Below are 26,902 nucleotides of genomic sequence, written 5' to 3' on the forward strand. Positions count from 1 at the left end.
TTCTATGATGAATGGTCTGGATGGTGATGGGTAACAGGAAGTACCCCATTTTTAAACACTGTTGGGATGCAGGTACCAGATCAGCACTGCAATGACCCAAGATAGAACTGAAGCTCCCGTTTATCTGATGCTTCACAGGGGAGTACACTGACCTGAGCCACAGTGGTAGAGGCGTGAAATGAAGTCTGGCAAGTAGTGTCCCATTTGTACATGCAGATATATGGCCTAATAATGTGAGGCAAGGCCATACTGTTACAACCAGGTGCAATACCATCACATTTATTAACAACTCAAGTGAGAGGATTCAGTCCTAAGGTAAGCATGCCCTCACTATCATGGAATCTATCCTGGCCCATATGAATTCTATCATGAGACGATTTCTTGTAGTTTGCCAGGAGGCCGAGCTGGCAAAAGAGGTAGCACATAGTTGAGGTTTGTCAGAGAACTTCCTGATGTGATCTGCTTCTGATTAGCTAGTTGTTTAGATACGGATATACATGGATGATTTTTTTCTTTAGGAGTGCATGTACAATGAGGCACTTTTGTAAAGACTCTCGGTGCTGCAGGGAGTTCAAAGGGCAGCACCTTGTACTGATAATGGCTTGGCCACACCGTAAATTGCAGATTCTTCCTGTAGGCCAGGTGGATGACAGTGTGGAAGTATGTATTCTGTAAGTTAAGAGCCATTAACTACTCCTGAGCCTGCAATGACTGGATAATGGAGGCAAGTGTTACCATCCTGAATCTCAGGCAGTGTATGTATCTGTCAGTTTCCTCAGGTCCATGATAGAATGAACATACCCTCTCTTCTGTGGAGTAAGGAAATTCCAGGAATAGAAACTTCTCCCTCTGAACTTCTGCAGAACCTCTTCTATGGTTCCTAGATGAAGCAATGAGGCCACTTTTTGTAATAGGCTCCTACGACAAGAGTTCCAGAAGAGGGATGGGGAATGGGTGATGTCGTCCAGCACTCCTGTGTTGGCCATAATCTCCAGTTACGCTCAATAGAAAAGGGGCAAGGTGGCTTCCAAAGGTCAACTCTGGGATGGTTGTGGGGTGGCTCTCAACTGTCTTGTCAAACCTGCCTTTGGGAGGATGTTTGATGTATGTCAAAGATTAAGATGGTATTGTGTCTTTAAGGGGGCTGGTACCAGAAGGACATACAGGATGGTACTGGAGTGTAAACACTTAAGACTTCAGCACTGCCCTCAAAAATCACTCTTTAGGGTACCTCTCCTATCTCTCGGAAGAGGGTTCACTGCTTTTAGCAGGGGACTCAGAGTGGCCCAGAGACAGGGAGGAAAAGTGTATCTCTGGGGATGGCAGTGTCATTGGCTGGGATTCTAGCACTGATATTGCTGGTGCTGGTGCCAGTGGAAAGAGGAGGATGGTGGTGTCTCCTTGAAGGCATACCTGAGTAGTCAAAGGACTTGCTGGTCGGTGCCAGTGTCTGTACTGGGTTGGATCTTGCTCTCAATATTTATACCAGTGTGACAGTCGCTCAAGCCTTTTTCTCTGACTTTGCCTTCAACATCATAGATGGTTGAGCACTCATCTCTTGGCCTCAAGTCCTTGCAGGATGGTTGTTTGACCACTCTGAGTTGTGTTTGCACTCAGTGTGGGTATTTTACTTGTCAGATCTCTATCCCCGGGTGTTGGTGCCAATGTGATCAGCATCAGGAAACCCAGCCCCAATGCTAATCATCTTGGAACCCTTTTAGATTTCATCTCCCTTCTGGAATCAAAAAGGTGGGCACTTGCAAAGATAGTTTTCTCAGATCTGGTTTGGAGGACATTTCAATGCCTGGATCAAATGCAACTTCATTGATTGCGCCAAGAAGTGTAGTTTGAGTCTTGTATCTCAAGATTTTCCAGTGTGCGATGAGAAGGAAAGGCATATGTAATGGCACAAGAGGTATCTGCTGTGTCCACCAATTAAGGGCATCAGACCATTGCAAGTAGTACAGCATTAAACCCTGTTGATTTAGAACCATTACCAACGGTTGGTGAAAAGTATTTCACCTCAGTATATCTGAATGTACAAGAGGGTCTCACCTTGCTTATTCACTTCCTTTTGGGGAAAGTGGAGGGAGGAGGGTGGAAGAATGCCCAACTAAAAAATCTCAATAAGGGGTAAAGAGATTTCTTCATGAATTAGAACTGGGTCAGACAGTCCAAGTTCTGTTTTGCTGACATGGCTGGTAAGAGGGAACTGAAGGAGAGTTGCGGCCACTCCGCCCTTTATGCCCTCACACAGGGCACATAAGAATCCCTGACAGACACTGCTATTCAAAAGTCCAAGCTCATGTGCATGAGGCACATGCACACCTACAGTAGGGCCTACACTGACATATTCAAAGAAGAAATCAAGATTCCAAGAATGCTCAAATACCTGCAATAAAAACTACATAATATAGGATATTTGTGATTTTTAGACTGCCTTCCAAGATGTATTAAATATATAACTACAGTTTCCTAAACAAGAAAAACATAAAAACCTTAATTTATGATGCTATATAAATGATTTTTAAAATTTACAAGAATCTCAATTCCTCATCCCAGAGGCTAGAATAGAGTAAAAGTGGCGTTCCCTGCCAAGCAGGTGAGGGCAGGGGGAAAAGGAAGAACCCCTGCAATTGTGCATATACTTTTCAGATTAAAAATTCAAACTAAAAGTAGCACACACAAATTGTGGGTTAGGGCTACACTCTACAGGTTTAAAAAAAATTAAGGAACAGAACAAAAACAAAACAGAGCAGTATTTTTTAAAATCTCTTGATTTTTAAGACAACCTATTTATTATTATTTGTATTATCGTAGCACCTAGGAGTCTCAGTCATGGACCAGTACCCCGTTGTACACAAACAGAGCAAAAAAACTCATGGGTTTAATTTTGGGTTTTGCTCATGGATGTTTTAATACGTTATATTTACAATAAAGAGGAGATGGTGAATCTTAGTGGAAGAAATCTACACTGATTTTCCTTAGAGCATGAGCAGAGCAAACATATGTGAGGTACAAGACAGGACAGGAGTTTGGAAGGGTGGACTTCCTGGTGGGAGAAGTCTAAGGAGTTGATTACAGAGTCAGTGTTGATGAAGGAGAGGATCAAAGGCAGTGGAGAGGAGAAGATGGTGGTCAGAGAGAAAGAATTCAGCAATAGATAGGCCAAGGAGGGAATATTGCTGAGTGAAGATAAAATCCGAGTAGTGGCCATTTTCACATAGATTCATAGACTCTAGGACTGGAAGGGACCTCGAGAGGTCATCGAGTCCAGTCCCCTGCCCTCATGGCAGGACCAAATATTGTCTAGACCATCCCTAATAGACATTTATCTAACTTACTCTTAAATATCTCCAGAGATGGAGATTCCACAACTTCCCTAGGCAATCTATTCCAGTGTTTAACTACCCTGACAGTTAGAAACTTTTTCCTAATGTCCAACCTAAATCTCCCTTGCTGCAGTTTAAGCCCATTGCTTCTTGTTCTATCATTGGAGGCTAAGGTGAACAAGTTTTCTCCCTCCTCCTGATGACACCCTTTTAGATACCTGAAAACTGCTATTATGTCCCCTCTCAGTCTTCTCTTTTCCAAACTAAACAAACCCAATTCCTTCAGCCTTCCTTCATAGGTCATGTTCTCAAGACCTTTAATCATTCTTGTTGCTCTTCTCTGGACCCTCTCCAATTTCTCCACATCTTGCTTGAAATGCGGTGCCCAGAACTGGACACAATACTCCAGCTGAGGCCTGACCAGCGCAGAGTAAAGCGGAAGAATGACTTCTCGTGTCTTGTTTACAACACACCTGTTAATGCATCCCAGAATCACGTTTGCTTTTTTTGCAACAGTATCACACTGTTGACTCATATTAAGCTTGTGGTCTACTATGACCCCTAGATCTCTTTCTGCCATACTCCTTCCTAGACAGTCTCTTCCTATTCTGTATGTGTGAAACTGATTGTTCCTTCCTAAGTGGAGCACTTTGCATTTATCTTTATTGAACTTCATCCTGTTTACCTCAGACCATTTCTCCAATTTGTCCAGATCGTTTTGAATTTTGACCCTGTCCTCCAAAGCAGTTGCAATCCCTCCCAGTTTGGTATCGTCCGCAAACTTAATAAGCGTACTTTCTATGCCAACATCTAAATCGTTGATGAAGATATTGAACAGAACCGGTCACAAAACAGACCCCTGCGGAACTCCACTTGTTATACCTTTCCAGCAGGATTGGGAGCCATTAACAACTACTCTCTGAGTACGGTTATCCAGCCAGTTATGCACCCACCTTATAGTAGCCCCATCTAAATTGTACTTTCCTAGTTTATCTATAAGAATATCATGTGAGACCGTATCAAATGCCTTACTAAAGTCTAGGTATATCACATCCACTGCTTCTCCCTTATCCACAAGGCTCGTTATCCTATCAAAGAACGCTATCAGATTAGTTTGACACGATTTTTTCTTTACAAATCCATGCTGGCTATTCCCTATCACCTTACCACCTTCCAAGTGTTTGCAGATGATTTCTTTAATTACCTGCTCCATTATCTTCCCTGGCACAGAAGTTAAACTAACTGGTCTGTAGTTTCCTGGGTTGTTTTTATTTCCCTTTTTATAGATGGGCACTATATTTGCCCCCTTCCAGTCTTCTGGAATATCCCCCGTCTCCCATGATTTCCCAAAGATAATAGCTAGAGGCTCAGATACCTCTTCTATTAACTCCTTGAGTATTCTAGGATGCATTTCATCAGGCCCTGGTGACTTGCAGGCATCTAACTTTTCTAAGTGATTTTTTACTTGCTCTTTTTTTATTTTATCTTCTAAACCATGTTCAAGACATGACCCAGAGATGAAGGCGAGGAGATGGAAGAAGAAATGATTGAATGGGAAGTTAACATGAAAAGTTGCAGTTGCAAGGCTAATGTGAGAAATTGAAAGACAATGAAGAGATAGTATAGTCAAAAAGGAGAGAAGTGGATGGTGATTAACAGGTACATCATGGGACAGAGAAGAGTACAGTATGATAGATAGAAGTTCAAAGGCAGGAAGGGGGTTGGATTGTAGTGGAGGAGATATGTGGAAGCTGCAAGAGTAGGAGTGCACTGAATCCCCGAGGGAAGCAAAGAGCTGGAGAGTCTGCTGCATGGAGTCAATGAGGAGACTTCCTTCAGGTGAGTCAGTTGTTGATCTATGGGTAACTTATGACTCATCGATTACTCAAGTAGGTTGTTACTAGAGCCAGGCATTTGGTGAATGCCTTTGGTGTCCCTGACTGTCCAAACTGCAATTCCTGGTACTGATAATGGGAACTGATCACTTGAAATCTTAGATATTTTTTGTAGACATGATGGACATCTATACACATGTAGGCATCTTGAAGGTCAAGAGCTGAGTACGACTCTTGTGGATCTAGGGAGGGAATTATGGAGGTGAGGGTTACCATCTTTAACTTGAATCTGTAGATGAAGGTATTCGGCTGTCTCAAATTCAGAATTAGTAAGGAGACTCCTTTTTCCCTTGGTATCAGAAAATACTGAGAGTAAACCCCTTTCCTTCTGAATTCTGTTGGAATCTCTTTTATTGAACCAAAAGATATAAGTGACTTGATTTCTTGATGGAGCATGCTCTAATGGGGGGTAGAGGGGGACCCCTGGGGAAGGAGGGGGAAGATTCAAGTGGAAAGGGTGTGGTACTGAATGGAGTATCCTGGTTCTACTACCTCCATAGCCCCATGCTCTGTTGTTATGGTTCTCCAAATGTGACGAAAATAAAAAAAAGATGGTTTCCAAAAGGGAGGAAACAACAGAGGCACCAACTAGAAGTCATACAAAGCTCTTCGCAAATTCTCTTCCTCAAGGATGTAGGTGAATGTTATGATGATATAGAGGATGCTGATGGTTTTTTCCTCTGGAACTTCTGATGCTTTCTTGGGGGCTGAGAAAGTCTGTATTGAGGGTAATATGAGTGTGTAAGGTAAGACTGAGGCCTACCTGCTTTCCTGTTCAAAGCAGATGAATACACTCCTAAAGAATGCAAAACCTCATTAGTCTTCTGAGTAAGTCATATCCTTCAAACCACTGGTCTTCTGTTATAACTTGTATTTTCTAAGGAACGCAGGAAGCTTGTGTCATAAACAGATAGCTAAGGGTTAATGTCTCTTACACCTGGAAAGAGGTAACCTGAAGCACCTGACCAGAGGACCAATCAGGAAACTAGACTTTCAGGTCTGGGTGGAGGGAAGTTTGTGTTTGAGTTCTTTGTCTTGTGCCTATCTCCCTCTCGGCTATGGGAAGGATTTTTCTTTTTCCTGCTTTCTAATCTTCTGTTTCCAAGTTGTGAGTAAAAAGATAGGTTTGTTTTTTTGTATTTACATGTATGTAGTTGCTGGAGTGTTTTGAATTGTATTCTTTTTGAATAAGGCTGTTTATTCATATTTCTTTTAAGCAATTGACCCTGTATTTGTCACCTTAATACAGAGAGACCATTTTTATGTCCTTTTCTTTCTTTTTATATAGAGCTTTCTTTTTAAGACCTGTTGGAGTTTTTCTTTAGGGGGGAACTCCAGGGAATTGAGTCTGTGCTCACCAGGGAATTGGTGGGAGGAAGAAGTCAGGGGGAAATCTCTGTGTGTTAGATTTACTAGCCTGACTTTGCATTCCCTCTGGGTGAGGTGGGAAGAGAGATTAGCTCTCGGTACTTTTGTTTTCCAAGACTGGAAACGGGGAGGGTGGAATCCCTCTGTTTAGATTCACGGAGTTTGCTTCTGTTTATCTCTCCAGGAACCCAGGGAGAGAATACCTGGAAGGGAGAAGGGAAGGGAAATGGTTTATTCCCCTTTGTTGTGAGACTCAAGGAATTTGGGTCTTGGGGTCCCCAGGGAAGGTTTTTGGGGGGACCAGAGTGCCCCAAAACACTAATTTTTTGGGTGGTGGCAGCTTTACCAGGTCCAAGCTGGTAACTAAGCTTGGAGGTTTTCATGCTAACCCCCATATTTTGGACGCTAAGGTCCAAATCTGGGATTAGGTTATAATAGCTTGGAGCCAGTGTGATCTTGTCATGACATTTGAGGTTTCTTAGTCCTGCCCATGGTATCAGATGCATCAACATCTGCCTAAAGAGATGTATGTGTTACAAGTTACCACTCTGAAATTAAAGACTTAATTTTTTCCCCCTGCAGTCCTGTGGGATTTTATTGGCAATATCTTAATTCATATGGTCAAATTTTGCAAGTAATGCTAGAAAATTGGCTAGCATCTTTAGCTTAAAAAAGAAGCATTTTTTGCACTTAAGTCTACTTCTTAAGCTCCTTATCTCAAGTGGTAGATTTGGAAGGACCTTGATGATTCATCTTTTCATGGACTGCTGACACCACGAGGATCTTGGAGCAGGACGTATATAAAACTGTATGAAACCTGCAGATGGTACTTGATATTGTTGCTGTAAATGCTTGCAAGTTGAAGCTAGAGAGGCCAGTTTCTGTCAGAGCAACTTCACAAGGTGCAGGAAGCCTTCATTAGCAGCCATTGCTAGACCACCTGGCATGGTTGTATCCAAGATGTCAGAGCTTGTATGACTTCCCTTTGACAACTTCTACTACGATCTCTAGCACATCTGCCATTCTGCTGAGCAATGCCCAAAAAGATGTGTTGTCCTCTGACTACGAAGAGGGCATTAACAAACTACAGCCATATGAGGAGATGACAAGGTTACGTGAGCTAGAATAATGAGATCATTGGTTTAACTTCTTCAGAGCCTTAGTTTAGATGCTCAGCAGAAGCATCTGGTTCTTGAATAGTTAAAAGTGCTACTCTTTGCGACAGTGGAAGTGGAGATATAGGCCTGGAACATGTAGCAGATGCTGACCAATTTGCACACTGAAAGCTTTATCGAGCCCAGTAGGGCCAACGGTGCTGTAAAGGATAGGGAGTAGGGGACCATGGTGGAAGATACCAAGAAATAGGGTTCAGGTGAACTTCAGAACTAGGATAATGATAATGAGACCTAGACTCCCTATGAGAAATGTATCTATTTAAATCCCAGGGAATGAGAGGGAGAGGGCTCTCCACCATTATCAGAAGTGAATAGAAGAAGCACTCCTCCTTTAGTGGTGGAGATGTTGTGGCAGAGATGCTAAGCAGACTCTCTATGCAACTTTTGGCTGGTACTACACGTGTGCTCGGTACCGAGGTCTAAGAAGCATCCAGTACCACTAGGGGGTACCTTAGTGAATGCTAACAGAGAGACCACTATCAAAGAGACAGATTATTCTCTACATGCCATATAAGTCCTCAGTACCAAGAACTCTGGTACCAAAGGTAAGTGAACAAACTGCACTGGTACAAGGATAGTCAGTACTATGCGCTTTTGTGTGGGTAATTTCTTATGAACTGAAGAGACGGGTGCTAAGGATTGGTGACCAGAGTCTGCATGGGTAGCAGAAGGACCCTTTCTGGGCTTTGCATTACCCTTCTCCAAGGGCAGATGTGGAGTTTTACACTTTTTAGGGTTAGAATGTTCCTTTCTTCCTCCTAGGCTGATAATAGCTTTCCTAGCAGGGGTAGATAGCCACAGGCATGCAGGAGTGAAATCAGGAAGGCCAAATCATACTAGGAGTTGCAGCAAGCAAGAGATGTTAAGAGTAACAAGAAGGGTTTCTTCAGGTATGTTAGCAACAAGAAAGTGGTCAAGGAAAGTGTGTGCCCCTTACTGAATGAGGGAGGCAACCTAGCGACAGAGGATGTGGAAAAAACTAATGTATTTAATGCTTTTTTTTGCCTCTGTCTTCATGAACAAGGTCAGCTCTCAGATTACTGCACTGGGCTGCACAGCATGGGGAGGAGGTGACAAGCCCTCTGCGGAGAAAGAAGTGGTTCAGGACTATTTAGAAAAGCAGGATGAACACAAGTCCATGGGTCCAGATGCACTCCATCCGAGGGTGCTAAACAAGTTGGCGGATGTGATTGTAGAGCCATTGGCCATTATCTCTGAAAACTCAAGGCGATCAGGGGAGGTTCTGGATGACTGGAAAAAGGCTAATGTAGTGCCCATCTTTAAAAAAAGGGAAGGAGGAGGATCTGGGGAACTACAGGCCAGTCAGCCTCACCTCAGTCCCTGGTAAAATCATGGAGCAGGTCCTCAAGGAATCAATTTTGAAGCACTAAGAGGAGAGGAAAGTGATCAGGAACAGTCAGCATGAATTCACTAAGGGCAAGTCATGTCTGACTAACCTAACTGCCTTCTGTGATGAGATAACTAGTTCTGTGGATGAGGGGAAAGCAGTGGACATGTTATTCCTTGACTTTAGCAAAGCTTTTGATACAGTCTCCCACAGTATTCTTGCCAGCAGGCTAAAGTAGTATGGGCTGGATGAATGGACTATAAGGTGGAGAGAAAGCTGGCTTGATCGTCGGGCTCAATGGGTACTGATCAATGGCTCCAAGTCTAGTTGGCAGCCGATATCAAGCGGAGTGCCCCGAGGGTTGGGCCTGGGGCCGGTTTTGCTCAATATCTTCATTAATGATCTGGAGGATGGTATGGATTGCACCCTCAGCAAGTTTGCAGATGACACTAAACTGGAAGGAGTGGTAGATATGCTGGAGAGTAGGGCTAGGATACAGAGGGACCTAGACAAATTAAAGGATTGGGCCAAAGAAATCTGATGAGGTTCAACTAGGACAAGTGCAGAGTCCTGCATTTAGGACAGAAGAATCCCATGCACTGCTACAGACTAGGGACCGAGTGGTGAGGCAGCAGTTCTATAGAAAAGGACCTAGGACTTACAATGGACGAGAAACTGGATATGAGTCAACAGTGTACCCTTGTTGCCAAGAAAGCTAACGGTATTTTGGGCTGTATAAGTAGGAGTATTGCCAGCAGATTGAGGGACGTGATCACTCCCCTCTATTTGAAATTGGTGAGGCCTCATCTGGAGTACTGTGTCCAATTTTGGGCCCCACACTACAAGAAAGATGTGGAAAAATTAGAAAGAGTCCAGCGGAGGGAACAAAAATGATCAGGGGGCTGGAGCACATGACTTATGAGGAGAGGCTGAGGGAACTGGGATTATTTAGTCTGCAGAAGAGAAGAATGAGGGGGGATTTGATAGCTGCTTTCAACTACCTGAAAGGAGGTTCCAAAGAGGATGGATCTAGACTGTTCTCAGTGATAGCAGATGACAGAAGGAGTAATAGTCTCAAGTTGCAGTGAGGGAGGTTTAGGTTGGATAGTAGGAAAAACTTTTTCACTGGGAGGGTGCTGAAGCACTGGAATGGGTTATCTAGGGAGGTGGTGGAATCTTCTTTCTTAGAGGTTTTTAAGGCCCGGCTTGACAAAGCCCTGGCTGGGATGATTTAGTTGGGAATTGGTCCTGCTTTGAGCAGGGGGTTGGACTAGATGACCTCCTGAGGTCCCTTCCAACTCTGATATTCTATGATTCTAAGAGCCTTTAGGCCAGGGTTTCTCAAACAGAGGTCACCGCTTGTGTAGAGAAAGCCACTGGCCCGGAGCCGCGATCAGCTGGACCTGCAGATGGGGTAGGTAAACAAACCGGCTCGACCTGCCAGGGGCTTTCCCTACACAAGCGGCGACCCCTGTTTGAGAAACCCTGCTTTAGGCTATGTCTACACTATAAACTATGCTGGCATAACTTTAGCTGCTCAGGGGTGCAAATGTTCCCCCCCTCCCCCTGAATGACTTAAGTTACGCCGACATAAATGCTCGTGTGCACAGCACTATATTGGTGGGAGAGCTTCTCCTGCTGACATAGCTTCTGCCATTCATGGAGGTGGTTTTATTACGCTGATGGAAAAGCTCTCTAGTCAGCACAGAGCTTCTTCACCTGATGCGCTGGAGCAGCACAGCTACATTGGTACAGTTGCACCATAGTAGGCATGCCCTTAGTTACTTGCACATCAAAGGAGCAGGCTGATGAGATGATGGGAGTATTTTTACATGATAGTTGCCCTAGGTTTTCAGCCTTTGTTGCTGCTGGATCTGAGGAGCGATGCATCAATCTTTCCATAAAGAACATTGTCAGGTGTGGCTCCCTAGCTTTGTGTGTTCTTTTTGAGAAGGACGAACAAATTGAGTGACTATTAACAATATGCCCTTCTCCCAAACACATTTGACATCTTATTATTGAGGGGCATTATTCACATGAAGGACAGTTCTCAAACCCCAGACACTTCTGCTCTGCTACAACAGAGGCAGGATAAATTAAAGGAATGAATTAAAAAGCAACACTGCACTACAATAGTCACTAAAGCACAGGTGGGCAAACTTTTTGGCTTGATAGCTGCATCTGGGTATGGAAATTGTATGGTGAGCCATGAATGCCCGGTGGGGGGGGGGGTCAATAAGCACTGTTGCCAAGGTGGGGGGAAAGGGACTCATGGAGTGTTGTGCGGGGAGGTGGGGGGAGCAGTACTGGGGACTCCTAGGGGCCCAGCCAGCAGTGACACCAAGGCAGCTGTACCAGGCACCACCATGGCACCCTAGCTGTGACGGGTGCGGCCCCTGGTCAGTTTCAAAGCTGTCAAGGGCGGGGCCGTTGGAGGCTAGGAAGAGATTGAGTGCGCTGTTGTGTGCGTGTGTGGGGAACTGCCACGTAGGGGCGGGTGATGATCCCGGAACCAGTGTGGTTAAATCACGCCTAAGTAGTGTGGCTATGCATGCCAGAAGTTGGTACTCATCAAGGGAACTGTGAGTCGGTAGCTTGGGAGCGCTTGGCAGAGTGGGGAAAGCCCTTGACCCCGCTCCCCAGCAGGAGCTCAAGGGCCAGAAACAAACATCTGATGGGCTGGAAACAGTTCGTGAGCCATAGTTTGCCCACCCCTGCACTAAACTAACAACTACCTAACAATCACTACCTAGAGTTATTTACAAACAATTATGAGGCTGTCCAGGGAGCAAGCGCTCAAAACACTGCAAAGTTCAGTGAGGGCTTGGATATTGCAAAGTTCTGACCCAAAGCCACAGGGTGTGAAAAATAACTGAGGAGCGGTTGGGGTCATCCTGCCCTTTATGTCCTTTGACAGAGACATGAGGACTCTCAGCGTGCAGACGCAGTCCCCAACAGGTACTGCTGGCAAAAGTGTGCAGGGTGCACGTGCACCATTAGTGAAATATATGGACAAGCACTAAAAGGAGAACTTAGATTACAACATACCTACTTGAATACAGTGCAATTATAAAAGAGCTCCAATAATGTGGCAGCCTTTCATCACTTGTTCAAGTATGACCTACCGTGCAGGACCAGATGGCTCCTCTCTTGCAGAACTTAATACAGTTTTGATTGTGAGCTCCTAAAACAAAAGATGAAAATGTTCAAACTCAGTTGCCAGAAATGTCTCCACAAAAATCTTTAGAAAAATATAAGGGCTCTGCTATAGAATACACAGACTTATTCTTTTGCTGGGTCTCAAGTGAACGGCTCTTTAAGTAATCAGACTTTTTACTCATCTAACACAAAACACATACACACACCTTAAATTTTAAATTATTTTGTTCCTAGTAGTGCCTCCAACACACCAGGCCCTTTAAAGGAAGATATGAACCCTGCCTGAAGAACTCACTTTCTCAAAACACACAGAAATGGACCATAGGCGTGAGGGAAACAAACAACAAGTAATTGGCCACATCCAGCTAAGTTCTATTGAACTACATTTTTTAAATTATATTTTCATAAATTATACTAATATCTAACATAATACATACTTATAATTTCCTGGTTATGAACTCTCACTTCTTTTGAACCTTCACAGTATGGTCATCAGGCTGCAAGAGTGTATTCTTTCAGGACCCATTAAGCCTTGTTACTAACTGGAGGAGTTGCTGTTAACTGATGCACAGTACTCACTTTACACAAATCTGGGTAGCAAATAGTCTCTTTGGAATACTTTTAAAACTTGCTGCCCCAGAGAATGCGAATTACTGAACTAGGATTTTATACATACTACAGAACATTACCAGTAAGTTAAAAGGTTTCTTTTAAAATACAAACTATGAATTGTTCCAGGTATCACACTGAAAACACAGAATATTAGATATAAACTAAGAAAGCAATACATGCATCTTGTGTTCCAGATATTATCCTATCTGAGGAAGAGGGACAGACACTGGATGTGGTTCAGTTAGGCTGCAACTTTATTCCTAAATGTCAGGGAGTACTCAGTAAATTAAAAAAAAGTGTACAGTGCAGATAATTCCATAATTGTTTACACATATGGGGGCTGCGAGGGGCTGCTGTCAACCCTCCCCCTTCACCCATCCTAGTCCCAGGACAACCTGCTGCTAGGACCTCAGCCCACCCCTCCAATGAGGATGAAGGGGGGGCTATAAAGGAGGAGGAGATTGGCTCCCTGCTGTTTCAGTCATAAAAGCCCTGAAACCCCCTCTCTCCCATTTCTGCTCTTTTAAAAAATCCCTCCTTTAAATCCTTTATCAATCCATTTTATCTGATCACCATATCCCTTTCCTATGGAGAGCCTGCAGTGGATGTCCGTGACAAGGAGCACCAGTAATTAGTTTGACTGCCTCCCTGCTTCCCAGCCAGGTTCCCAGACATCTACTAATGCCCTCTTTAATATCGACCTAAAACATGTCAGATTCCAGGTCTGACAGGTGGAGCCCATCTTCCCTGAATAATTCTGTTGCCCCAAATGCTAAGCAACAGAGTCTTTCTACTTTTTCCTCTAGCTACTCACGGTAAGGTAAAAAGGAATAAAAAACTTTTCATTTGCAAATATGTTCTGCTGGAGTTTGTTGCTGCTCACTTAAGCCTGCTTTGTTTAACAAAAGACACTTGTTAAACCTTAATTTCTCTGCCTTCAGTGTACTCAGAAGGAAGAGAGAAAGAAAAAAAAACCCTGCAGACTTGCGTTTAAAAACCCCTTTTTCTCTGCTTATAAGCAGCTAGCAGAGAAAAAAGAAAAATAATAATCTTTCTGGCTTTTGGATTCTTACCCCACCTCTGCCACCATGTCATAATATAATTCCCAATTCTGAACCTTAGTGTCCAAAATATGGGTACTAGCATGAATTCCCCTAAGCTTAATTACCAGCTTAGATCCTGTAGTGCTGCCACCAATCAGGACTTAGAGTAGAGTGCCTGATAAACTCTGGTCTCCCCCAAAACCTTCCCCAGGGACCCCAAGACCCAAATTCCTTGAGTTTCACAACAAAGGGGAATAAACCATTTCCCTTCCCCCTCCTTTCTTCCTCCCAGCTCCTTTCTGCCCTGGGTACACTAGGAGATCACCGTGAATCAAACTCCTTGAATCACCACACAGAGAGGAATGATACCTTCCCCCTTCCTCTTTTCCCTTCACCCAGAGGCAATCCAGAGTCAAACTCCGTGAATCTGAAACAAAGAGGAAATTCACTTTTCCCTCCTCCTCCCTGCTATCTTTCCCTTCCGCCCACCGATTCCCTGGTGTACACAGACTCAGTTCCTTTGAGCCTTAACTAGGAGAAAAAAATCAGACAGGTCTTAAAGCAAAGCTTTTAATAACAAGAAAGAAAAAAGGTAAAAGTTTATCTCTGCAATTTAGATGGTAAAAAGTTACAGGGTCTGTCAGCTTACAGAAACTAGAAAGAAGCCTCCCCCCACAGCAAATTACAATTTAAAATACTTCCAGCAAACTACACACTTGCAAATAAAGGAAAACAAAAAGACTATACCGCCTTTCTACCTTTGTACTCACAAAATTGGAATAGAAGATTACAGAGCCTGTAGGTACGTGTGGTCACTCTCAGAGCCCAGAGAGAACAAAGCAAAACCCAAAAAACACAAACAAAGGCTTCCCTCCACCGAGATTTGAAAGTATCTTGTCTCCTGATTGGTCCCCTGGTCAGGTGTTTGGTTCCCTGTTTGTTAACCCTTTACAGGTAAAAGAGACATTAACCCTTAACTATCTGTTTATGACAATCCAAGACACAGTTCCTAGGACGGGGTGGCCAACTGGTGGCTCTGGAGCCACATGCGGCTCTTCATAGGTTAATATGTGGCTCCTTGCCTAGGCACTGACTCTGGGGCTGGAGCTATAGATGCTAACTTTCCAATGTGCTGGGGAATACTCAGTGCTCAACCTCCTGCTCTGCCCCAGGCCCTGTCCCCACTCCACCCCCACCCCCGAGCCTGCCATGCCCTTGCTCTCCCCCAGCCCGCCACCAGAGCCTCCTGTGCACCGCATAACAGCTGATTGCGGCAGGCAGGAGGTATGGGGAGGGAGCGGGAGGCACTGATTGGTGGGGCTGCTGGCAGGCAGGCAGGCACTGCAGGTTAGAGTGGGGGGAGCTGATGAGGGGCTGCTGACATACTGGCGTGGCTCTTCGGCAATGTACATTGGTAAATTCTGGCTCCTTCTCAGGCTCAGGTCGGCCGCCCCTGTCCTAGGACATCAGATCCACCACCTGTAGCCTATCTTCTAGTTCCGCTACCCCTCTAGATTCAGTTTCTCCTGCCTTGCAATGTGGGAAGTGGGGTGACTACCCCTCCCCTCCCACATAGGTCCCCTAAGAGGAAAGGTAGGCAAATTCCCTGAACCCCCACACGGAAATTCCCATCGCCCTCCCCATTGCAGCACTGGCCAGAAGGGACTCAGTTCCACACCCTGCCTCTGCAACTTCCATCTGGTGCTGGTCACACTCACCCCTGCCAGCCGTGCCACTCTCCTGTCCTGCAAATTTTTCATTGAAATGTCATGGCTCTGGGTGACTCACCACACCTTGTAAACATTTTAGTGCCATGGAAACAATTTCAGAAGCAACTGCCCAGACTATCTGAATCAATTCTCTGATGGCTCCTGCACCCCAAAATGCAAGTGGTTCACCATTGGGAGCATTTGCTTCCACAGGATCTACAATACCTCCCACTAACAGAGAATCCATTTGGTAGACAGACAGATCATCCCTGGATCCTCCAACTTTGGTCCTTGGTCAAACTCCTTGCCCATGTGGCAAGGATCCCACCGCTGGGTTCCCATGACCATTTGAGTCCCACTCTGTCCTCTCTGAGCTGGGTTTGGAACTCCTTTCCTCATCTGCTCTAACATGCCTCTTGCTGGCTGGAAGTGAGTGGGGGACACCCCTCTCCTGTTCTGACCACTCTGCTGTGGCACCACACTGACGAGTTTGAAACCCCCTCCTCTTCCCCTTCTGATAAAAACACCTGCTTCTGCTGCTGTGGGCTGGAAGAGGGAAGGCTCCTCCCCATTCTCACCAGTCTGCTATGGCTCTGAGCAGAGTTCCCGACCTCACCCTCTCTGTTACCAAATACCTGTTTTTAGCATTGTGAGCCTGGAGGGAGGGGGGGAAAAAAATGCCTCCTCCCCTGCTTCCTGTTCTCACCTATGTGGTGCCAGGAGAATTTGTTGTGATGTTGTTCCTGCTGCTCCACTTGGTTCAGGTAAAAGATGGCTTTTCTTGCACTGGCATGAACCTAAATAGTCTCCCCCTCTTTTGGACATCTGGGGGCTGAAGTTGCTGCAGCAAGTCACTCTCTGACTACCTAGTCATTAAAAGGGTCACATATCTTTTCTTACACACCAGACAATGGCTCCCACTGCTTAATGTGTGGGTAGGTCATTCTGTCTGAGTCAAGAGGGCCAAATGTTCTTACTGGTGAAATTCATCTTCCATAAAGCCCAAGTAAACAGGCTTTGTGCAGGGAACTAAATTTACTTCTAAACAGTGAGCAAGGTCTGTGGAGCTACCTCATACATTATTTCACTCTTAATATTGGAAGCAGGGGCAGCAACCTGCAGGATCCCTATAGTCAGAGACACAGCGGACTAACGGTGCTCAAACTTATTTGATCACACACCCCCTTCTTTGTGTCTGTAGTAGTTTATGCCCCCTCCCGCTTCCTGCCACACAAGTACATATATACATGCAGCGATGGTGCTTCACGTGAACCAGTTTTGGTCTCCTTGGTTTTCACTTGAGTTTCTTTTTATCTGTTGCATGAATAAGCCAATAATCCATTGTAATAAGAGCAAAAGCAGAACTGTGATTGTGGTCGATGCATACAATTAAATGTGCACACTTCATTGCAGCAAATGGGTTAGCGTACAGATGGCAACGACGTTGTATAATGTTATGCAAGCTTAATAAAAATCCATCAAAATGCACAGTGCCATCTAGAGTCAAATGCACAGTACTTTCTGAGAGGAAATCAGCTTTGGTAATTATTCATTGCTGTGGGTAAAATGTGTGCAGCAAGTTTTTTCTCCCTAAAGCTTCTCACGCCCCCTCCCCCCCAAATACATTCCATGACCCCCAGTTTAAGAATCTCAGTAGTACATAGACCCATAACCCAGACTGCTTTCAGCTACGTTAAACTGTCACAGAGCCCAAACTTCATGTGCTGGAGTCTCCCTGATTTTACGTATTGTGGCCATCACAGAGGTGCACATAGGGGCTTTTGGCAGCCCCTAAGAAAATAAACAGCAAGTGGAATAAATAGTGCATCTAGAAACCAAGCCTTTCTTCTTTCTGAGATGTTTAAAGCCCAGAAACTTTTTAAGTGATCACAGTGACGAAGCATAAGAAATGTGCATTATTTTGAACATTTACTTTTAGGAACATATGCAGACACTTTTGATGGTTTTTGTTGATCAACAGTAAATTCAAAATAACTACATATTTAAAAGTTTAAAACCTATTTTGACAAATTTTATGGACTTAAATCTTGTCCTCTACATACGAAGATCTAAAAGAACATTAGAATGTCTAAACATCAGTAAAAATTACCCGGAACACTATACTACTAAAAAAGACAGCTTGGTAGCTGCAATACCATATATATGTTTTCAATATTCCCACCTTAACATCTGTGAAATGAGACACAACTATGTCGGGAGTGTTTGGGTGTAGAGCTGGCAATTCACAATATAAGTTAGGAAAGCAGACAAGAGATCCCAACAGAACTTGTGCTTCTACTCTTGGTGCCTATGGATGGGGAAAAACAAAAATAAATATTTACTCAGATTGCACTAAGAATGAAATATCCAGCTACCTTACATAAGGTTGAATTTTTATTAAGTTTATCCTGGTGACAATATAAAGGCCAAAGAGAAACTCAAGCAGTTTGTATTTATCACAAAAAGTACAGCTGTGTGATATACACTAAGACTGCTTAAATAAGCTGCTGTGCTGAAACAGGTAACTCAATTTCCATTACCACGTACGGTACTGGCTCTACATCCTATATTACCACAAAAGAGAATAATTTAAATAGCCTTTGTGATAAAACACTGTTTCTATACATTTTTCTTACAAACACACAATAGAACGTTTTAAAGGATGAATAATGCCTCTGCCAGTCAAGCTGACCAGAAATAACTGAAAGGTATAAACTTTTAAAAGTACAAATGCAAAAGCTAGCAATTTTAAGAGCCACCAGCCCCATTCTTGGAAGGCACTGTAATTCCTCCATGTTGTTCCTGTACAAGTGTAACACACTTTTAAAGAGAAAACACTGTAAAAATCCATAGCAAACTCCAAAAAGATTATACTGGATGATCCAAAAACTAAGCTGACATCATCTCAACCAATATACAGGTGAAATTATTTACCAGCAATAGTTGTTTTCAGGACAGTATTTTGCCAAGAACCCCATTCTTGAGGCAAGAGATTACCAACATACAGCATCAATAGAGCTCTGAATATTTCAAGATTTTGAAGAGAAAGCCAACCTTGGTCAGTTAAAAATTAAATATCTCAGGATGTATACAGAGCAAGATGACACTGGCTCATGGTGAGCATTAATTGAAGATGGCAGTATTATATGAACATCCCTCGCTAAAAGGTATTTAATTGCTTCTGAAAATCATGGAGTGTTTTGTACAGTAACAATGTAATATCTATGGTATACAAAGTACTTCTCCTAAAATGGATTATCACCATTTAATGGCCAACTGCAACATTTTTACTTCTTATTAGTCCCAAAGGATACATTGCAACATCAATACAAAACCTACTATATTTAAATTGCTGTGGACCTAATACACCAATAAAGTATTCCTTCCCTTTATAAGTTTGTTAATATGGTACACCTTCCGTAAGTTTTAAAAAACCAAAAAAAACTCTGGATATGCATGTGGCTGATGACATAACTAAAAAACACCACACATAAAAGGTGTTTATTTCAAGAGTTCTCTTATAATTGTTCCTGCAATTCTGAGGCTAAACAAACATCAGGAATAAACAGCAAATTTTTGCATTCTTGATATTATACCTTCTATACAGGATTTTTATAATGTAATCTTTTATGAACTACTTGGTGATTTCAATAATTAAGCATTAAGTTCTCTTTTTGGGACAGGTCAATACACACTAGCTGAAGAACAATGTTGCATAGTATTTTTTCTATTAAAAGATCTCATGATTACATACAATCACAAAAGCAAATGAACTGACGAACACTTACATTGAGAAAAGAGGAAGAAGCCACTCTACCAGCTGCTATAATGAAATCCATAATAAGCATGGTAGCACCAGGCAAACCAAGTGAAAAGAACTGAGGAGAGCAGTGCTTGATGATTGTATTAACAATATCCTTGGAAGGAAGAAGGGAAAGAAGTACATGACATTCATTAGTTAAACAGAAAAAGCACATTGACAATGATAGTTATGCTCAATACTGAGCAAAATCTGCATAATTTAAAATTTTACTAATCAACTGTAGAGTCCAACAGGTTGTTTATAACCATTCATCACACTTTCTACTGAGGTACTCATAACCAACTATACCAAGTACTGCTTATGACTGCAACATGCTTATAAAACCTATTAAGCATTTATTAACCCTTTATAAATTATTTGTAAATGGAATCTTAATATAAAGAATGACATATTAAAGTGTCTTAAAATTCTTTTCTTTGCAGCTATACATTACATGATATATTAAGTGAATGCAGATTTAATGAACCCATGCAATATATCATTAATCAAGATTTTCAATTTCTAAGGTACATGTGATTTCTCTAATAATCTATGAATTGTTTAAATATATGTATCTGTGTGTGGACAAGATACAATCAGTATAAAAAACTCCCCAGTTCATATGCAAATAAACTATATAATCCGCCTCTGAAAAAAATTCTCTAAGAGGTAGACTCTCTAACATACCCTGATGGTCAATGTTAACATGCAAATTTGCAATTCAGTAGGAGAGAAAACATAGTTTAGTGGTTAGAGGAGGGGAAAACTGGAAGTTAGGTCTCTTTGGTTCAATTCCTAGCTACACACTGACTAATCTTAAGCAAATCTTATTCTTCCTCCATTCAAGTCAGTTAAAATTCTCCATTGACTTTCATGGGAACAGAGTTGCTCAGGCCTTTAACCTCTCTCAACTAGATCCACAAAGCGATTTAGACACCTACCTGCTACTTTAGATGTCTAAATCCAACAAAGACCTCAAAACCCCCACTCAGTTGTTGCCTAAAATTGCATGTGCCTAAATTCTCTACATGCCTAACCTGCTGCTGGTGGGCATATGAAAAGCTGCCTACGTTTTGACACCACTGAGCTGCTTGGCATCCTCACACTCAAGCTGTGGAAGAGTTCTCAAAACAAGCATTCCCCTGCCTATCTTGCACAGAGAACCCAAAGTGGAAAGTGTTTTCAGAGCAAGCCTACCAGATTGGGTCTTTCACAAAGAGCAGCAGAGGGCAATCAGACTGGGAATTTGGGTTTGTGTGTGTCACAGAATACCCAATCCAGTAGTTAGGGCACTCACCTGGAATATGTGAAACCTGTTTTCAAATCCCCTCTCTGCCTAATCTGAAGGGACTCCAAACCTCTCAAGTGAGTGCCTTACCAGCAGTCCATTGGGTATGCTGGAGTGGGGCTCTTAATCTCTGTTCTACTTTGTATAAATGACTAATAAGGCTTTAAAAAAATTGCTGGCCACAATGCCATTCGCTTAGATTTTGGCATGGCTGTCCCTCCTGGCTGGGCCATATTTCAGCCTGTGACTTGGCGCACAGCATTACAATGCCATTCAAATAGGGTTTTTTATGGGTTGTTTTTAATGTGGTTCTTCTATGGTACTTGAACGGACCATACAAAAACTGCAACTTAAATTTAGCTGCAATTTTTGAACCAAACCCCATCTGCCCAAACTCAAAACATCACAACTTTCTTACAGCCTTAATGATTAAATATTGATGGTGCGCACACACACATACACACACACGTACGTACGTACGTACTTACAGACACTTCCTGGGATGTGGGAGACCCAAGTTCAAGTCCCTGCTCCAGATCAGGCAGAGTAGGGATTTGAAAACAGGCCTTCCACCTCCCAGGTGAGTGCCTTGACCACCTGGCTACTGGGTATTCTGGGGTGGGGTTCTCAATCTCCCTCTCATTTTTAATGAAAAAGGTCTGACATGGTTTAGGTGCCTAACCCAGGAGAGGGTTCATGGCTCTGAATCCCAAGTGGAGATAAGTGCCTAACTGAGCCACCAGGTGGTGCCTAACACACTTTCAGAGGTAGGGATTAGATCACACCCCTCTCCTTGGTATTTCCTATTGAATAGCTCAGGGGGCTCCCCACTCAGTTTTCTGGCACCTGTGAATCCCATTCTTAGATGGCTAACTCTTGCATATTGTATAGGGACCTTCACACCTAGCTCAGGGCTGAGGATTCCACCAGGAAGTGGGTTACCCAAAAGATAGGAATAGTAATACTCAGCATTGCCACCCCCAGTTCCTCTGTGGATCTAGCCCTCTATGCCTCTATTTACCCATGGAGGAAAGTTGGCTATAATGAAACGGTGACTTACTGTAACTGTGGTTCTTTGAGATGTAATCCAAACGTATATTCTACTTAGGCATGTGTGCACCCAGTACACCGGAGCTGGAGACTTGCCTAGCAGTACCTGTAGAGAGGTGGTGCTTGTGCTCTTGGCCCCTCCCCTGATGGCGCCCAGATCCCCTCTAGTTCCTTCACACCAAAAGACCCTGAGAGGAGACTCCGAAGCAGAGGGGACAGGGGGTGGGCCATGGAATACATGTCTCCATCACAACTCGAAGAACTACAGTTACAGTAACTAACAGTTTCTTCTGTCGGTTGCTGTCATTTATCACCATTATGGTCAGGGATTTTGTGGGTGGGAACAGAACCCTTCAAATCCCTGCATGGGACCAAAGTAGGACTTCATGAACCTTGCCACTGGTGGTACACAGGGCTCTTATTGGCTCAAAGAACACATCATTGATTGGGAGGGCCACACTCCCAGGGACAGCGGACTTGAAATCTACCAGTCTGTGTGTGCTCTCCTGAAGAAACTCTGCCTGGATGCCTATGGATGTGGCTATGTGGAGTAAAAGGTCCTGGCATGCCTTAAAGCCCTCCGGAATAGAAGGGGAGGCTGAACCGGGCAGCACTGCATCATCCAGAGATGAGGAAGAGGGTCCTGGCTGAGCAAAAACTGGCTCTCACCCCCCAAAAGATGTATCTGGAAGGGAAGTCTCTCATGGCTTCTCAGGGAGAAAGATCGCTGATGCTTGGGCTTGTGGCACCGTTGACCTAGCAAGTGACTTCAGCTTTGAATGGGGTGAAAAGTAGGATCTCTGCAAGTGAGGAATATCCCACTGAGTCCAAGGTGGCCACTGATATGGGTAAGGCATTGGTGACCAGTAGGAGCCTGGCTAAGGTCCCCTGTCCTGGCCACATGCCAATTATGAAAGCCACACTGGTCCATTGGCAGCCCCCGGAGTTCATTAGGAGATGCGGAGCAGGGGGATGACTGGAATCAGAGCCCCTGGATCTCGGCAACATGGGTGGAGTGACAACTGAGGGAGCCACTAGGCAGTCCAATTCATCCATTGTCCAGAACAAGGCAAGAATCAGCTCCTGTGATTAACACAGTGCTGTCAGTACTGAGCATGTCAGGCAGCATTGGTCCTGTCTAGCCAACAGAGGTACCAAAGCATCCAAGTGCATCAATGTCCAACATGACGAGAGCCCCAATGGGAACAACTGAGGTGTCAAATGCAGCATGGCCAAAGAGGGTCCCAGTTCCGATGCCCCTGCATTGATTCCAGTACCAGCTCCATGCCCACCACAAGGAGTGAGTGTCTAGGTGTAGTCCTGATGAGCATGAAGGTTCAGCGGAGCGCTCCACTGGAGGGGCTGCTGAAGGTGTGAGCATCGCAAAGTCCTGGACCAGCAGTGAGGACAGAATGGAAAGGCAGGGCAGGTCCACTAGACTGGTACTGGCATCACCCTCATTGGGACCTGGAGGCTGGCACTGGAGTCAACAATATGGGGTTTATGTCCTTCCCACTTGGTACCTGTGCCATCCCACACACTGGAATTGGTCCCATGCCGATTTGTGCTTTTCCTGAGGGAGGCAGAGAAGTTGTGCCGCAACCTGAAGCAGTCCTGATTGGTCTTATGAGACCTCTTCCTCAGCACCAAAAATGGAGAGCAGCTCCTCTGCCTCTTCGGAGAAGCACCTGCCCCGGAATGAGAGGTGGCAGCACTTACTGAACCTGAGGGCCATCTTCAGCCTGAGGAAGGCTTCAGTACTGGATCAGGCAACATGGCCTGTTCAAGCAGATGCCGCTTGAGAGGAAAGTCCCTGTACCACCCGAGTGCACTTCTTGAATGATCTACAGATGGAACAATGCTCTGTAAGGTGGGCCTCGCCAAGACAAAGCAAGCACCTCATGTGGGGGTGTCACTGTTGGGGATCACCCCTCCACATGAACGACAACGTTTAAAACCTGGTGTGAGCACCAGAGGGGAACACTATCAACTAAGGGTATGTCTATATTACCCGCCGAATCAGCAGGCAGTGATTGATGCAAGGGTCAATTTATCGTGTCTAGTCTAGACGCGATAAATTGACCCCCGAGCGCTTGCCCGTCAACTCCTGTACTCCACCGCTGTGAGAAGCGCAGGCAGAGTCAACAAGGGAGTGGCAGCAGTCAACTCACTGCAGTGAAGACACCATGACCAGTAGATCTAAGTACATCAACTTCAGCTATGTTATTCATGTAACTGAAGTTGTGTAACTTAGATCGACCCCTCCCAGTGTAGACCAGGCCTAACACTCTCTATTAACCACTGACTAGCACTAAAGTATATACCATAAACTAGACTAAAACAAAATGTGCCACCTCTCTATGGGTACTGCTAGGCAAAAGTCTCTGGCTACGGAGTGCTGGGCACGCACGTGCCTAAGTGTAATACATGTCTGCATCTACTTAAAGAATACCTACTTCACAAAGATATGAGCCATTAGGAAAAAAATTTAAGCCATGAAATGTCTTTAGTTTCTTTCATGCATTTTAACACTAACTGATCTGTTCTATATTTCCTTCTCTAAAAGGAAGCATAAGAACATAAGGGAAAAATTAACTTCATTTATCCTACAGCACAGCCGAGGGAGAGGATTTCAATTGTCAGCTAAAGAATCACACTAAATGGTTACCTGGAAATACAGTAAATTCTGAAAAAAATAGCAGTGTTGCCCACTCTCACAATATTTGATGTTTTTCTAAAAAAGCACCCTCCGCTCTCCCGAATCCTCCTATTTCACAAGAACCTCTGCTATCATAAAACAGTAAGTTTATAGACTTCGTGGGTGTGGAGAAAAGCTTGAAACCAGGACATAAGTGTATCCTAAAGACTCAGAAACAAGACAAAGAAAAAATTGCCTTTTTTTAAAATCTCATGGGCTTTCAGGTCTGTCCCATGATTTTTGAACACTTGGGGATGGCAACACTGAATAATATTTAAGACTAAATACTTTAGTATATAATTGCTTTCACATGTCTTCAGCCTTCTGTTTACTTTAGGAAGATAATTCCAAAGTTTTTCTGTCATAAGGAAGATCTAAGATTGTAAACTAACCGATTTACTGTTGCACAGGAACAAGTGAAATTTCATTTCTTAAAAAGTTCACACATGATCTCTCAGTAAGGCAGAAATAGCATCAGGAAATGAGAGAAAGAGAAATTAAGAGAGAGGAAAAGAAAGGTAACCAAAAGCAGCACAATGTCTGAAAAAACGTAGATAGGTTCCTTTTGTAAAAATGTAAGATCACTGCTAAATCACTCACAGGAAGATTGTGATTTGAATAGGATTACTGGAACTAATATCTTCTTACTCTGATGGGTTGTAGCAAACCCGCACTGATGAGGTGAGGGTTAGGGAGTTTCAATGGATGAAGGAAGTTTTGCTCCCTCACCTCTGCTGGGCATGCTCCCAGTGGAGGAAGCATTCAAAAGGGAGCAGCTCAGTTCAGTCTGGGCAGACGGAGCAGGAGAGCAGTTGGGTGCAGCAGCCTCCTGAACAGAAGCTGCCAGGGCTCCAAGAAACCAGGACCACGCCTCATGGCTAAGCCACTGCAGATCTTCAACCACAGGGACTGAGGGTGATAAGTCACCGCCAGCAGTGGAAGGTGCTCCAGAGAAGGACTTGAGAGGACGTCAAGTGGGATCCTAGGCAGACCCTGTGGTACTGAGAAGAACAGAAGCTAGGGGTAGGAAGTATCAGAGGGGTAGCCGTGTTAGTCTGGATCTGTAAAAGCAGCAAAGAATCCTGTGGCACCTTATAGACTAACAGACGTTTTGGAGCATGAGCTTTCGTGAGTGAATACTCACTTCGTCAGATGCATGTGACGAAGTGGGTGTTCACCCACGAAAGCTCATGCTCCAAAACGTCTGTTAGTCTATAAGGTGCCACAGGATTCTTTGCTGCTTTTAGGGGTAGGAAGTGACTCAGAGAAATGGAGTAAGGGTGCCAGTCCCTAAGTCATCTGTAGGACTATTTTGAAGGTCCCCAGGTCAGAACATGGTGGAGCAAGGTGGGCTTGGATTCCCCTACTCCCTCTCCATCCATACTGTAGCCACTAGGCAATGTGGCCCTTCATGCTCACCACTGGGTGATATTATCTTGAACTGTGGCTGCTAGGCAAGGTAGCCTTTGATTCTCACCATGGGACAGCAGTGCCTCAGACGGTCTTGCCATTAGGTGACAGAGTGGCAATATTCTGGGCTAAGTGCTACGGCTGGCCTTGGATACACAAACACCCCTCTGCCCCCTGACACTCACCATTTGCCACTGAACCACATATATCTGGGAACAAGCTTAGTTGTATTAATTACTATAACAAGGGCTTGAAAACTATGCTGATGTGGCACTCTCTTACCAGAAATATTTGAAATTAGCTATTAGATTGCTTTGTGGGCAAGAGAAACTACTGGAACTTACATCTCTCTACAAGAAAGAAAATAAACAAAAACATATAGCTGTCTGCTGTAGCCTGGACTCACTGTTCACTAATATTGTATTTACATAGCACCAGAGGTTTGCATGCCACTTTACAGGCAAATGAAGACTGCCCTGAGGAATTAAATCTAAATTACATTGAAAAAACTCAAAAAGTGACAGAATCAGAAGATTGAAAGTGAGGTCAAAAAAGACAGAAAACTGGAAAATAGACCATGTCATTTCTTTATTTGAATTTGAGTGACAAGATAGGAAGATAATTTTCACGGCAGTATTTTGGCTGCTTCAGTTTCTTTACATCTCTCAAGTAATTATCATCAACTACATTTAACTCTGAAAGATTGCTTCTTCCAGTATTTTCAGAGAGGTATGTGGCTTGATCTCGTTCCTACCAAAGTCACTGGCAAAACTGTAACGGACTCCAATGGATGTAGGATTGTGCCACTGGTGAAACTCAGAAAAAGTACAAAAATGTAGGATTTGTAAGCTCTACTTACACTTCTCTAATGGCTCCTGAATGAAAATCTTGTATTTGACTGAAACACTTAATAAAATCTACTCTGATCTTTAACTTCTCCTACCAACTTTTTTTGGAAAGAATTCAGTCCCCATGCTGATCAGCTCATAGGTCTTCATTTTATTTTTTTTTGG

At 43.8% G+C, this 26,902-nt stretch overlaps 1 protein-coding gene across 3 annotated transcripts in view; it reads right to left on the reverse strand.

Moving 5' to 3' along the window:
* The window catches only part of RALGAPA1 (Ral GTPase activating protein catalytic subunit alpha 1), a 245,702-nt gene that overhangs the window by 91,219 nt on the left and 127,581 nt on the right, over window positions 1-26,902 (reverse strand). For all 3 annotated transcript variants that reach the window (XM_050954009.1, XM_050954010.1, XM_050954011.1), the window contains 3 exons: window positions 19,430-19,558; window positions 17,824-17,949; window positions 12,244-12,302 (listed from right to left, as the gene is read on the reverse strand). In XM_050954009.1, the coding sequence (XP_050809966.1) occupies window positions 12,244-12,302; window positions 17,824-17,949; window positions 19,430-19,558 (314 nt within the window). The remainder of the gene's footprint in view (window positions 1-12,243; window positions 12,303-17,823; window positions 17,950-19,429; window positions 19,559-26,902) is intronic.

The sequence above is a fragment of the Gopherus flavomarginatus genome, chromosome 5, assembly GCF_025201925.1.
Source record: "Gopherus flavomarginatus isolate rGopFla2 chromosome 5, rGopFla2.mat.asm, whole genome shotgun sequence".
NCBI lineage: Eukaryota > Metazoa > Chordata > Testudines > Testudinidae > Gopherus > Gopherus flavomarginatus.